The sequence below is a fragment of the Talpa europaea genome, assembly GCF_964194135.1.
Source record: "Talpa europaea genome assembly, chromosome: 2".
NCBI classification, from domain to species: domain Eukaryota; kingdom Metazoa; phylum Chordata; class Mammalia; order Eulipotyphla; family Talpidae; genus Talpa; species Talpa europaea.
In genome coordinates this window covers 59,140,657-59,155,655 of record NC_140068.1, presented here as the reverse complement: position 1 = coordinate 59,155,655, position 14,999 = coordinate 59,140,657, and the positions used below count along the sequence as shown (strand labels likewise).

At 38.2% G+C, this 14,999-nt stretch overlaps 1 protein-coding gene across 1 annotated transcript in view; it reads left to right on the top strand.

The window, feature by feature from the left end:
- Positions 1 to 5,506: 5,506 nt before the first annotated feature.
- SLC35A1 (solute carrier family 35 member A1) overlaps positions 5,507 to 14,999 on the top strand; it is a gene marked incomplete at its 3' end in the record, with an annotated part of 28,212 nt that continues 18,719 nt past the window's right edge. Inside the window, exon 1 of the mRNA XM_084258582.1 lies at positions 5,507 to 5,679. Within this exon, the coding sequence (XP_084114708.1) occupies positions 5,543 to 5,679 (137 nt within the window). The 5' untranslated portion in view covers positions 5,507 to 5,542. The remainder of the gene's footprint in view (positions 5,680 to 14,999) is intronic.

The following is a 14,999-nucleotide window of genomic DNA, read 5'->3' as shown; positions in this document are numbered from 1 at the left end:
GGGGGGACATAATATTTTAGGAAAGGGAAGGAAAAAGCAAAGTATGTGTTTAACACTGAATTTAACATTGTCTTTTTGTATTTTTTCCTTAGTTATAAAATGCAACGTTCTTTTGGCTTGTCTGTAGTAATATCCATAGTGAATACTAGTTTTAAAATAATAACATAGCAATTTGGTTTTTGGGTTTTTTCTTAGCAGAATGAAAATAATATGCTTTAAACTGTCATGGAAACAACTATGTCTAGGTGTCTGAATTTGCCTTTTTTTATGTTTAATGCTTTAGTATAGTATACTTTGGACCTTATAACTTTTAATAATTTATTATAAAATAAACTTTTAATTTACCATATTTGAATTTGCAACCTCCTTTATTATTTTTGGTTTTTACCTCCAGCACAGAGGTGACAGTGGAAGATGAGAAAAAGGTAGGTCTTAAAGTTTTAAAAAGTAATTTCTGTTGCTTTAGCAGTTTTAGGGCCATCTACAACAGCTCTGAATCACTAAATCTGATTTCATTTGCCGCCGAACACCATGGTGAAGACTACATTTCCCAGAAGGCCGGTTGGGCTCCCTAGTCTCAGCTTCGCTCGCCAGGTGGGAGTTGCAGGTCACAGAATAACGCCTGGGAACAGAGTTTCACGCTCTTGCTAGCACGGGTTGGGCGGTGCGGGCCAGTCGTCCCTGCGGGTTCTTCCCATTTTAAGGCGTCGCGGGGATTCCTGAACCTACTCGAAGCGCGGAAGCCGGAGGGCGGGCGGCGGGTGGGCGCTCTAGGCCGCCAGCGCTCGTCTCTATGACCGCGGAGGCGGGCCCGGGTGTCCTGCGCGCGGCGCGCGGCGGGAGCGCGCGTCAGTTCCGCGCCGAGCTGTCCGGACGCGATGGCCGCCCCAAAAGGTGAGGCAGGGGCCTGCAAGGTCCCGGGAGCCCGCGGGGGGCGGCGGCAGGCCGGCGGCGGCGCGTGTCCGCGCTTGTCCTCCCTCGGCGGCGGCCGAGCGCCTCGGCGTCCCGCGCCCCGGGGCCAGGCCGAGGCGGAGTTGGTGTGGAGCCGCCGGGCGTCCCGACCCCGCCGCCGGGTCGCGCAACAACCCCCTCCCCGCCGCCCCCCCCGCCCTGCCTCCCGCCGCGGACCCCGCGCGCGCCGGCCCCAGCCCCGACCGCGCCCGCCGGGAGGAGCCGGGGTGGGAGGGAGCCCACTTCACACAGGCCCAGGCTGCGGCGCGCCCCGAGCGGTGGCTCCCCGGGCTGGAGGCTGGACAGTGCTCGCTCCGGCGGGGTCGCGGCTGCGGGGTCGCGGCGGCCGGGGTCCCCGGCGCCTCCCGCGCCGCGGATGCCCGGAGGCGGAAGGGCCCCTCCAGGGGCAGAGCCGAAGCCGCGGCCGGGCGGTAGAAGCGCCACTCAAAACATCACTGGGGCGTGAAAACTGCTCAGAAACCCTAAGGAGAGGGAGAAGGCAGTCGCCGGGAGTTCCTTCCGATGACAGTGTTGTCTGTGGTTGGAAGGAACGCTGATATTTTGGGTGGAAGGTGCCGGCAGTTAAGTAATAATTGCCTTTGGTGACTAATTGCCGTTTCTTGAGGGTGAACCTGATTAACCCCGCAGCGCTTCTGTTGTGCTGAGTGGGCTGTGTGAGTTAGGACCGGACCTGAATTTCTGGATAATAGAGCAGTACCTTGGAAAGGTTGGTTGGGACACACCCATATTCTTTTTCCACCCTGCCACGACTCCCTACCCTCATAGAGCACTTTGACTTCTCTGAATAAATATTGAACAGATGTTTACAGGATATCGTTTTGCATGGGTGCCAAAGTATGTTCCTGGTTGAAGATTCCACGTGTATCATTCAAGTCCTGCTCAGGGGCATTGTCTTTAGTTGCATATGCTTTTCTTATGTAGTCTCCCATGTCATGTAAGTCCCACTCGAAGAGTCTTTGTGTTGCAACACAGGAATTGAAGTCAACATAGAATTGTTTTGAAAATTAACATAGAATGGGGATAGCAAGATTACTGTTGAACGAAACAAATACTAGTGAAGTCAAATCATTATCTGAAATAGTTGCAACAAATTACAGATTTAGGCTTATTGCCAAACATGTTTTATGTGCTTGGGCATGTTGTGACCATTAGAAATGCATAATCCTAACAATTGCAGTTTGCCATAGCGTCCTGCTATTCACAAAGGATTTATCGGAAACTTCCTTAATCTCTCAGTGCTCAAGTATTATAAATAATGTCTATCCCCTCTAAAATATAGTAAAATACAACTGGGGAAAAAAATTAACTTCTCGAGCTTAAAGTTTTTTTTTTTTTTTTTTTTGAGGCAGTTCACAGAAACAAATGATGCAAGAGCTAATGGGAACGTACAAGTAGAAAGACAGTGTAGATGTGCCACTGTGCCAACTCACCAACACAGTTGAGCTACACTTATCGTTATTAGTTTTGGACATGACTGTAATACTCAACAAAATTTACAGTGAATACATAGCATGGACTTTTGCTTTAGCCTCAAAGAACCGAAGTTACTGATTGAAATTTCATAGTGAAAAATTTATGGAGTGCAGAAATATTTTCATCTAATGTTAAGCTGAAAAAAGAGAAAACAGTGCTTAGAAGCATTATGTATTATTTGAGTTTGAAATGGTATTCCATACTAACCCCTTATGTTTTACAAATATCTAAATGTATTCAATTTCTCTTCTGTGTTGCTCAGTTCTTCTCACAAATACAGTATATATTCCCTTATAATCACTTTGCAGCTTTCAAAGTTGATGACAATAATAACTATAGGTCAGAATGAAGGTAGGTTTTAAATAAATGGCTTAAACAGTCACTGTTGTTTTTGGAATCAGGAACCTATTTAATTGCTAAAACAAAGTAGTTTTTAGTTTGGCGGCCGAAACCTCTAGTTTATGAAAGTGCTGATAATCTAGGATATAGTTTGGCAAAGTTTTTCTGTAAAGAGAGCTGGGTGTGCTGTGTCATAACTACTGAAGCTGTGCTATTGCAGGGCGAAAGAGTAACCATAGACAATTTGGAAACTAATATGGCTCTGTTCCAATAAGACTTAATTTATGGACACTAAAATTTGAATTTCATATTATGTTCACGTATCATAAAAAGTTACTTAAGAAACTTTTCCCCACCATTTAAAAATGTAAAATGATTTCAAGCTGGCTATATAGAAATAAGCAGTGAGCTGTAGTTTGTTCACCCCTGATCTAGAGGCTGGGAGGTGTTTTTTCCTATAATGAGTAAAAATTATTGCTGTTTATTTTTGAAGTCATACATTTTTTTCAGTGTAAGAAGGATTGAGAACAAAGGAAGTAGTGTAGTGATTGCCTCCACTTCCTTTTACATTACCAATGCTTTTTAGCTCACAAGTCTTTTAGAAACACAGTTTAGGCAAATACAGGCTCTATTTCTTCCTGGGTGTAGTGTTTTTTCTGTATGACTTGTTAAGACCTGATGTGATTTTTAAAATTTGCCTACAATTTACATATGATTCTTTTATTTACCTGGAGAAAAGTATTTTATTGAGGGTCCGATTTCCTTGTAAGTTCACACCTTAACATAACCGAGCATAATTGTTTTAAACTCCAACTTATATCCCTTTGGAAGTTGTCTTTGAGTTGTAGTTAAGCTCCCAGAGCAGTAAGCAGAAGCATAGTAGCCATGACTAGTTACAGTAGCAGCCCAAAGTTACTCTGTGTCCCTCTGATTTTTAATCTTGGTTTGTAAAAGGTTGATGTATTTGGTCAAATTCAGCCTATTACTTGTCTTTGATGGCCTGTGAGCTAAGAATGTTTTTTACAGATGAACATTTGCAGTTGATTTGATGGAACACTAACTTCGATGAGTGAAGTGAATTGTTACCTCCCAAAAGAATACCATTCTTTTTGATACACCTATATTATAAAGCATTGTAGTCAGTTATTGTATTTTTAATTTGTAAAAAAAAGTAGTGAGAATTTTTTCCTATTATTTAAGTACCTACATTATATTCTTGATCTTGCCTTGTGGTTTGTAAAGCCTAAAATATTTACTATTGGCCCTTTACAGAAATAATTTGCTATTGATCTCTGTTTAACTTGAGCCTGCAGATTTGAACAAAGGTGACAGAGAGCTAGGGAATGACCTGTGGGAGTTGGATAAAGAAAGTAGAAATGGTTTGCGTCTTGATGATGGCAGTATCAGAGCAGGGCCTTGAGTAAGGAGCTATGAGGGAGACTTGTATCCCAGTGCTTGTGGTTTTATTGAAGGTATTGAATGGGCCATGGTATCTGAGTAATGACTACTGCTCAGATATACTTGCAAGCAGTTCTTAAATTGAGTGTTGTAATTTCAAATTTTCTAGAACTGATTTTAATACTTTGTTTTGAAATTATTTATATATATAATGCTATGAAATGAGAGACTAGATGATTTTTTATTATGATAAAGTTCTATAGTAAGTTCCTTTTTTAAAAAAGATTTATTTATGCATACAAGAACTGGGGTACAGGTTAGAGTTGTGGGGGGTGAGAGGATTCACCAGAGACGGAGTGGGGAACTGAACAGGCAGATTGACTGAAATACACTGCTGAGGGGAGCAGTGGGCAGGGCGAGGCAGGAGAGGTCTGCTGTGCCATGTGGGTAGCTCTCTGGTGGGAGATCAAACTTGTGCTGCAGTGACTGTGGATAGCTTCATAGGTTGCCTTTCATAGGTTGCGTCTTAACCCCTTGCGCCACCAGGGAGGCCTTTTTTCCATTAGAATGTACATCATATTTATGTTACTAGTTATACAACCAGTTAAAAAAGAACTTTATAATATTGCACTTCTCAAACTCTATTACATAGATTTCTCTGTCCTCCCTTAATGCAGTCTTAATTTTATAATAATTACATCAATTATCATAATAAGCTGAAACTTAGTAAGGGATAAGCTAGTGAAAAATACACATTTTGGGGGTAGCATTGGTTCACAATACCGTATATAATTTAGAGGTATAGGATCACATCTTTCAGGGGTATATTACCACACCCACTCCCAGTGTACCCATAGTCCTCTCCAGTCCATTTTACCTTCTCCCCTCTTTGTCCTTTACCCTCCCTTCCCCTTCAGGTAAGTAAGCTTACTTTTATCATTCAACTACTTTTGTTTTCCTTCTGTTGTCTTTAAATTTAGAACATAGTTATTTCAAACTTTTTTTTATGCTTTGTTGTCACAAGTGTGAATGATTAAGTATGTAATTTATAACTTCCCAAACTTGAGTTATTATGCTACATAGTCTTGTACTTGAGACATTTTCCAGGAACCAAACTATGCCTAATTGTTGGATATTAGTCAGCTGTGCTTTGTGTATGTATGATTGTGTTCATGCAACTGGAAATTATTGTTTTCAAATAAGTTTTAAATGTCATGGGTTTCAAAAAGTATGTTGTGCTTGAAATTGGAAAACATTTTGATACACTAATGTAGTTTGACTTTTATTAACTGAATATCTTTGTTGCATATATTTTCCAGAAAATGTCAGTTTATTATTCAAGTTATACTGCTTGACAGTGATGACGTTGGTGGCTGCAGTTTATACCATTGCTTTGAGATACACAAGGACAGCAGACAAAGAACTCTACTTTTCAACCACAGCCGTGTGTATCACTGAAGTTATAAAGTTGTTGCTAAGTGTGGGAATTTTAGCTAAGTGAGTATAAATACTTTTTAGTGTGGTAAATTATTATTTTTCCACTTAGTTGAGGTAATTTTTTAATTAGAAAATTGAAGCTGCATCGTTATATTTTTGATTGCTTTAGAGCAGTGTTTCTCAACAGGGGACAATTTTCTTCTCCACCAGGTATTTGGGGGATGCTACTGTTATCTAGTGGGTGGAGGCCAATGATGCTGCTAAACAATGCTCACAACACCCTCCCCAACAAATTATTACTCAGCTGCAAATATCAGTAGTGCTGAGGTTGAAGAACCCAGCTCTAAAGCAGGGACTGTAAACTAAGGCCCATAGTTCAGATCAGCCAGTTTGTTGCCTGATTTTGCTGCAACAGAGACTGTATGACAAAGACTGAAGTATTTTACTATTTGACCCTTACAGAAAAATTTGCTGACACCTGTTTGAGAGAAGAATAATTATAATAGTAGTTAACATTTCTTGAGTGTTTCCTGTGTTAAGTGCAAGGCATGGTGGAAAGGCTTTTTATGAATTACCTCCATTTAACTGTTATACTTTTTTTGGTAAGTACTATAATTAGGAACAAGGGCTTTGGAGTGAGACAGACCTAATTTTAATACTAGACTTACTGAATTATGACTTTGCACATACTTCTTAATCTCTGTAAGCTTCCATTTCTTCATTTTTTGATTGGAGAAAGTAACATAGGGCTATGAGGATGAATAAAGTCTTGTAGGTACATTAATTGGGGAAAGAAGAGTAGGGACGATCTGTGATCTTGAGGATAGGTGAGAATTCATACAGGTTTCAAGATTTGGGTCTCTAAGACTAGGAAAGCAGTGAGGAATAATATGTGTATGCTTTTAGGTAGACATAGATTACATTTAACCACTTTTAAATTTCAATCTGTAAACATATATTTAGTGATAACCCTGTGAGTTTTACAGTATGTTGGATATACAGGTATGAATGAATGAAGTAGATATAGATATGGTTTCCGCTTGCTTGGAACTTAAGTTTAGTGGAAGAGACAAAATATAGCAATAAATGCACACATGATTAATTAAAAGAAACAACTAGAAATAGTTTAGAATGGCAATAAAGAACAGAAAATTAACTTGAGGCTACATGGTAGAAAGCTTTAATATATTAGAGTTTAAAATTTGTATTATAGGTAGAGATATTGTGTCAGCTTAATTTGTTTGGTTGCAAGTAGGGTAAAATCTCTTACCTTTCAGTTTCTTACTTAACAAGAATCATTTTTAATGGAAATTTTGCTTCCATTAGGAGATTCTTCATTCTGAATAATGCCAGATAAAAGGATTTATAGTATCTTGAAAAGACAGTGTTGCAAAGGCAAAAAATCCCTGTTTAAAACACCAGAACAACTTTCACGTGGCAACATAAGAGTTAATAAATTGATTACATTTTAAGGCTTAGCTTTTTTTAAGACAAATACAAAAGGGTAGTGGATGTAGAGGGATGGGAACACATTTTCTTATCCTTGTTCCCCATCTTCCATAGGGAAATGACTTTTGGCTCAGGAGTAAAATAGGATTGTCATGTATGAAATCAACTATTTTAAATTGTAATATCAAATTATGGTTCAATTGTTATTAGCAATAATTTTTAAAAACCAGTATGCAAAGGAAACAGTGAGGCCTTTGATGCAACTCAGAAGTTGGACTAGTGTTCTGTTAACCCACCTGCATAGATTATGTGTTTCATTTTAATGATTTTACAGTTTTGCGTTTGTTTGGTATTTAGTAGTATTCTTCATCTCTTTGATGTTATAGATCAATAGTTTGTTTTGTGGAAACTGTTTTTGGAAATTATATCAAAACCCAAAAATTTCTAAAAATTTATCAGTCAAGTCAAATAATGGTGTTGAAATGACACTGTGGAAAACCAAATACTATAATTCATCACATCATCACCATCAATAATTTGTTGTGTATATCGCCAGCATTATGTAGAGATTCACAAAAGAAGCTCTTTTGTGAACATTTACCTGCAGAGTATATAATGACCATGGACAATCAGGAAAAAGTAAAGAGTTATGACACACATTGCTTTGGTAGTTGGCATTCGACATTATATGACTAACTTGATCTTGACTGTGAAGAAGAATCCTTTAAGTAACGCTGGAAAAAGGCACTGGGAAAAAAATGTGTAAAAAAAGAAAATAGTGAAATGTATTTGAAACTTGGATTTTAAAATGAATGTAATTCTACGAGAATATGTTGGTAAATTATCATGTGTTTATTCAAAAACACATTGGAAGAAATTTTTTTTGACGCATTATTTTATTTAAATACTAATCTGATAACATGTGGTTCAAAAACAGTAATAAACCAAATATAATGAGACATTAAAGACGGGGCTTCAATCTTAGGCAGTGATGCCTGCTTGCCCAGGATTTCACTGACATAAAGCCACATCCACACCTTATTGACCACCATACCATTCAGCAGAGCTCACTTAACAGTGAGCTGTTTGAAGCTACTAGTTTAGCACTATAGAACCTTTTTTCAAGCTCTGTACAGCTGTAGGGATCCTAGGAAAGGTTAGAGGAACCAGCTCAGCTTTGGCATAATGCCAAAATTTGGCCAGCTGAGGCTTCTGGTAAGTCACAGCAGCTGTGGGGGGGGAGGTGGGGAGGCTATTCTTAACAAGAAAATACCGGTTGGAGCAGAGGGTTTACTTTGAAGAGGGCATCTGTGAAATTGTAAATTTCTTGAAATGGTCAAATAAGGAAAGATTAAAGAGTTATTTCAATGTATGTGGTCACAGATTGATTAATTACAAACTGAAATGAGAGGGCATTGCCTAAGCACAGTTTGGGAAAGATACCCAGTGAAAATGTTGAAAGTTGGTTCTTGATCTTGAAAGGAAGTCTGGCTAAAAAGCCATAGTTCTGTCCTCAATGGAGCTAAATTCTTAGCGGCGAACCAGATATCAAGCAAATAATAAATTGGAGTTGTTAAGTAGAGGATGCTGTAAGTAAGTATGGTTTATACAGTGTCACATTTTTCACATTTTTGTGGGTTTTGGTGGTGATGGCACCACTGTTTAAGAAGGCACCAGACTTATTACTATCTAGTGTTCCTTAGTGTAGAAGGCTACGATGTACTTTTGAAAAAATTATATGTTTGGTAAGCTTTGTTCAGGCATGGGTTACAGTCCTGTTGACTGTGTGTTCAATGCTCATGTATTTAAAGATGTCTATAAATAGAAACATGCCCCCCAAATAGGGTTATATATTGATCCCTTGAAAATGTTGCTACCATATGCTCACAGGAACCTAACCCTTATTTCCCCTAGAAGCAACAATTCAATATTCACTAATTCAGTGTCTATGATGATGTTATAGAATATAATTACTGCAGATTATAAGAACCAAGTGTATATCCAATACATCACCAAGTCCTTTAGGTTCTACTTCCAGATCATTACTTAGAGAATTCTAAGATCAGGGCTGTGAAACAAGGAAATTCCCAGGATTTGAGGTGGTAAGGAGGTTCTCTGCCTAGGGAATTTTTAATGTTCATGAACAGAACTCAAGGCACCAATCTAGATGGCTGAGGCTTCTTTCTCTGGTTCTTTCTCTTCCTTTTCCCCTTCCCCAAGTAAGAGTAACAGTTTTGTCCCATGAGGATTGGGTATTTTAACAATGACATTATTAGTGTGGCAGGCTGGAGGGTATGATAACTTGCTAAAACACTGGATGGAAGACAATTGCTTAATTTTAATCCCTAAAGTCTTCCTTGCCCTACTTCTATTTTAAAAAGAACAAATTAAAAAACTAAATTCAGTTAACTTGAAATTGATATGTTTAGGATTTTTAACTTAGAAGAAACAAAGTTGCTTCCTTGAAGAGTGCCTGATACTATTGATGCAAAGAAGATAATGGATTCATTTACATTTTTTCAAAAGATAGTAAAATCACATCTTCCAGGTTGTGATAAAAGAACAGAAGGCAGAGCAATGTATATTTTGGTTGACCTTCAAGAAAACTGGGCAGTAAATATGAGGATTATGCTTAAATGCATTGTTGCTTTAATATATAAAGTTACAAGCTAAAGTTGCCTTTGAAAAACCAAATACTTTGGGGGACTATTATGAAAAATCAGTTTGAAAACCTAAAGAGCAGATATATAGTTTTTTTTTTTTAAAGATTTATTTATTTATTCAAGCACTGGGTACAGTCAGAAGCGTGGGAGGGTGAGAGAATTCACCAGAGTCAGAGCAGGGAACAGAACAGATAGACTGATGAAATACACTGCTGAGGGGAGCAGCGGGCGGCAGGAGAGGTCTGCGTGCCATGTGGGACCCTCTCCGGCAGCTGGGGATCGGCAGCCGGGGATCAAATCACGCTGCAGAGGCTGTGGGCAGCTTCACAGCCCAGCGCTCAACCGCTGCGACACCAGGGGAGGCCCCTATAGCTTATTTTCTTTAGAAAGCAAGTGAATATAGAATACCAAGTTAATCTGTCAGAATGTATTATGTAAAGTGCCAAACAGCTTCCTCTAAGATTGCTGCAACTAAATTTGCTACCATCAGACATTCAAGATTGTTGCTATTGAGAGTGGCAAACTGCCAGAGTAATGTTAAGGAAACATTCTTTCCCCTTGAAACAGGTGAGGGAAACAGGTAAATACAGCTAATTTTCATTTTATTTTTATACCTCTATTTTATCTGTACCTATTATTTCATCTTCTATGATGAGAAGTCTTAAGCTGAGTGCCGTTTTAACTTGCCAAAGGTACCTAGAAAATTATTGGCAGTGGTAGGATTAGAAGACAAGTTCTCTGATCCTAATTTTTAAATTATCAGTCTTGTAGAACAATGAAATCATTGAGCAGTTTTTTGATTAACTAGATAAGCACTTAGCTATTTTCAATAACTTTATTTTGCCTTTTTCTTAAGTTTTTATTTCCAAAATGTTAGCATTTTACCATGTGTTTTATCACATTCTTTCAATGTATGTATGTTTTGTGTGCATGTTACCTATGAACAAGGACTATCACCTGATTATAACAATATTAAAACACATACCAAAATTGATACACTATTTTCTAATTCACAGACTTAGATAAATTTTGCCAGCTGCCTACTAAAATCTTTTAATAGCAAAATAATTATAGTTTTCCTTTAGTTGGCCTGTCTCTTGCTTCCTTCATTCTGGAACAGTTCTGATATTTTTCTTTCCTATCTTTGACATTGTTGGAAAGCAGTCCATTTATTGCTTGCTTTCTTATGATTAAATTTAGGGGTGTTTTTCCTGGAGGAAGAGTCAGGAATATCAGAGAGATGCTGTGCCCTCAGTGCAGCATGTCATGAGGCACATGATATCTCTTTGCTCCATTCATTACTGGTAATTTAACTTTTTTCTGGTTAAGGTAGTTCCTGCTAGGTTTTTCCACATAAAGTTACTAATTTTCTCTTTGTAATTAACAAGTATCCTGTGGGAAGATATTTTGAGACTGTGAATACCTTGTTTCTGTCACAATTTTACTTGATAGTTTTACTATCTCTTGATATTAGACTCCAAAAGGTAACTTCCTAATTCCATCATTCTGTGTGTATTCGTCAGTTGGTGTTCTACTCTGGGAAGGTTTCCCTTCCCTCCTCCTCGCGCTCAGAGTTTCTCTCCCTTTCTCTCCCCTCAACAGCCCTTTCTCAGCATGGATTCATGAATTATTTTATGGGCTGGAACCCATAATTATAATTCATTTTGATGTTCGGATTGTTCCAGATATGGACAGTGGATTGAAGCCGGTGTGCACTGTTAAGTAAGCCCTTGAACCACCAGTTTCTTGTCCCACGACAAGAATTCACAGACTTTTTAAGTAAATAAGCAGAGAGAAGCAAACTTTATTCCAAGAAAGTAAGAAACAGTTTACTTAAAGGAAGCAAGGAAGGACTTCCAGGTGTGCTGTACCTGGGAGGGGCAAAAAGGCTGTTACAGGCCCGTGCTTAGGGGTGGGTATTTAAACTTTTTTTCCTCTATTCTAAAATCTCACCATCCTACTTTGTGATTGGCTCTCTCCCAGTGGCCATATTCCTCTGGGCAGCTGTGCCCATTTTCCGAACTCTTAGAGTTTTGCCTTATCTCCCTTGTCCAAGGTCTCTTAAAATTTACTGTCATTAACCTTCAAATTTACTGTCCTTATTAGCCCTCCCTGATTTCTCTGCCCTTATCTCAGAAGCCTCTTTCAGAGTCCCTGCCTGTAAAGCCCCTGAAGCTACCTTCTTACCCTAGCACTCAGGATCTTCAAGCTTCCTTTTGTTTCTTTTTACATATTTTCCTCAATTTTTGAGCTTTTTCTTTTTAGCATAGCAAGATGTCTAAGATTTAACTTATACTTTTCCCTGCCCCAAGCCCTAAAATCATACATTTTTCCAAGAAACTCTTTTTTTTTTTTTTTTTTTTAAAGATTTGTTTATTGATTGATTGATACATACATACATACAAGCACTGGGTACAGTCAGAAGTGCGGGAGGGTGAGAGAATTCACCAGAGCCAGAGCGGGGAGCAGAGCAGACAGAAGGACCGAAGTACACTGCTGAGGGGAGCAGCGGGCGGCAGGAGAGGTCTGCGCGCCACGTGGGACCCTCCTCCGGTGGCCGGGGAGCAGCTGGGGATCGAACCGGCGCTGCAGAGGCTGCGGGCAGCTTCGCAACCCAGCGCCCAACCGCTGTGCCACCGGGGAGGCCCTCCAAGAAACTCTTGTTCCTTTTTTCCCCAGAATGGTATTTAGAAACCAGATCTGGAAACTAGGTGTGCAACCTTGCTACTAGGGTACTGCTTCCAGGGCTGTTCAGCAGACAGAGCTAGGAAATATATGTGTGCACACACATACACACAATTTTTTTTGTGTTTCTGTATGTGTATATATATGTGTGTGTTTATATTTTGTGTATGTGTTAACAATGAGTTATATATTAATACCTGCACTTCTGATCCAACACCATAGGGGTCATTCTAACCTTCCCCTCCTTTCTATATTTGTTCCCTTCACCAGTGGTGATGAGTCTTACTCCCATTATCCTTAAGATAGTTAATTATTTTCTTAATCCTAGAACACAGAGATTCAGAATTTCTAACAGCTGTGAAAAACCAAACCTAATGTTCAGTAGTTGTATGCAGTTCCTTTGCCTTTAGTTTCAGCGCATATAGTGAAAAGGCTATTTTAGAATACTTACAACATATTGTTAGCTTTTTCTCCTTTAGTGTTATTTTGTTATTTGTTAACACATTGACAGACTTTTTAGTTTCTGTTTGTAATTAATTTTAATTTTCCTGAGTTCTGCTGATTTTACTTACAATTTAGTCTTCTGTATAAAAAGGATATAATAGTTAACTTTGCACATACACTATTGTGCATATGTGTGATTATAGCAAATCATTTTCAAATTGAAAAGGAAGTTACTAAATTCTGTTTTGAGGATAGGGGATGGATTAGCAGTTTGATAATGCAAAAACTGAATAGATTTAAAAATATTTGAATTGCAAGTTGCCAATCTCTAAGTTATAATCTGACTGAAATATAAAACAGTACGTTTAGAACTATTTTGGTTTTTAACAAAACTACTTACTACTAAAATTTGTAGAAAAATTGCTGCTTAGTTAAATACTTTACCAAACCATATCATAGCTATTAAAACTGACATTTTCAAATGGAATTGGTCATCTGTGGCTTGAAGAAAAAGAAGTGAAGACAATTTTACATTATCTTAGAGCAAAGTATATGTTTCATTGTTTGCTGTCTACCAGTCTACAAAGATTAAGTCTAGCAGGATGTATAACTGTACATATACTTTAGGTGTGTTGAATAATAAAACAAATGTATTTTAACACTTTGAACCTCTTATCCATATAAGACCGGAGAAAGTTATTTTACTATTTCCTGGTATTATCTAGAATAGTTAATGTAGCTGTCTGTTACTTATAGCTAACCTAGCCCTATCCTGTTTCTCTTGCTGGGTTTACATTTTTACTGCCTTTTTACACCCATGCTGTAGTGGCTTTAGGCAATAGGAAGTAAAAGTCATATATTTCATATAATAGGTATTTTTGTCTTCAAATGACCTCATTATTGGTTTTTATACCTAAGTCTTTTATGTGAGTTAATTATACTTTGCAGATGATGAGTAATTTGTAAACAAGATTTAAATTTCATAAGTTCCTGTGTAACTTCAGCTGTGTCCCATTTCACATAGTGCTTTGGTAATCTAGCGAAGGATTTTATGCCTTCTAGTAGTTCTCATCAGACCAGGAGCTGAAGGATGAAATACACCTTTGTCTACACCAAGGGCAGAAAGAATTGGTTTCAGCTGGGTGATAGGACATTTAGGGGCAGGCAGCAGCAGAATCTCTGCAGTCAGCAAGGAGCTTCAGTCTTTCATCTGGTAATCTGTTGCACATTGTCTTTTTAATCCAAACATTCCAAGCAGATTGTTCAAATAGGAAATTTAAAGGAAAAACTATGCCTTAAATTAGTTGCTTTTTGATTTTACATGCTCTTTATCAGCGTTTATCAGGCAATGCCATTTATATAATTAATCTGTTTTTAACAAAGGACATTCATTAAAGTGCTTGAGATTTATTTCCAAGAAAATAGCAGGACACAAAAGTAGCAGGAAAAAATGACCTTTTGTTTTCATGTGCAGTTTTTATAGTATATTTAAAGTTGTAGTATGCCCCCCCAGGTAGTAGATACAGAATTGATCATTTATTTTAATCTACTTAATAGTAAAATAAAAGGATAGGCAATATATCTGGAATATATATTGCTGCTTTTTTTTTTTTTACCTTTAGTGAGTAAAGTATACAAGCTTTAGAGTTATATTCCTAGCAAATATGTTAAATGAAGCAGTACTTAATCTATTATTTTTTTATTTTATATATTTTACATCATTTTTCATTTTTGCACAATGTATGCATTTTCATCTTGGTTATAGTCCCCATACAATTCCCACCTCCACCCCTTGTTTTGATCCTACTCCCTCCTCCCCCTGCGTAGTGTGTCTCTGGTTCATAGTTGCTTGTTGATTTTGAGTTTTACTTTATTATAATTAGTCTTTTTCCTGGTCCCTTATTTAGGTTTTCTAAATTCCTGCTATGAGTGACACCATCCGGCATTTTTCTCTTTCTTTCTGACTTATTTCACTGAGCATGATCCCTTCCAGCTCCATCCATGTTGATGCAAATGAGTTTATCTTTTTTGATTGCTGAGTAATATTCCATTGTGTATATGTACCACATTTTCTTGATCCAGTCATCTATTTTTGGGCATTTGGGTTGTTTCCGTAGCTTAGCTATTGTAAATAGTGCT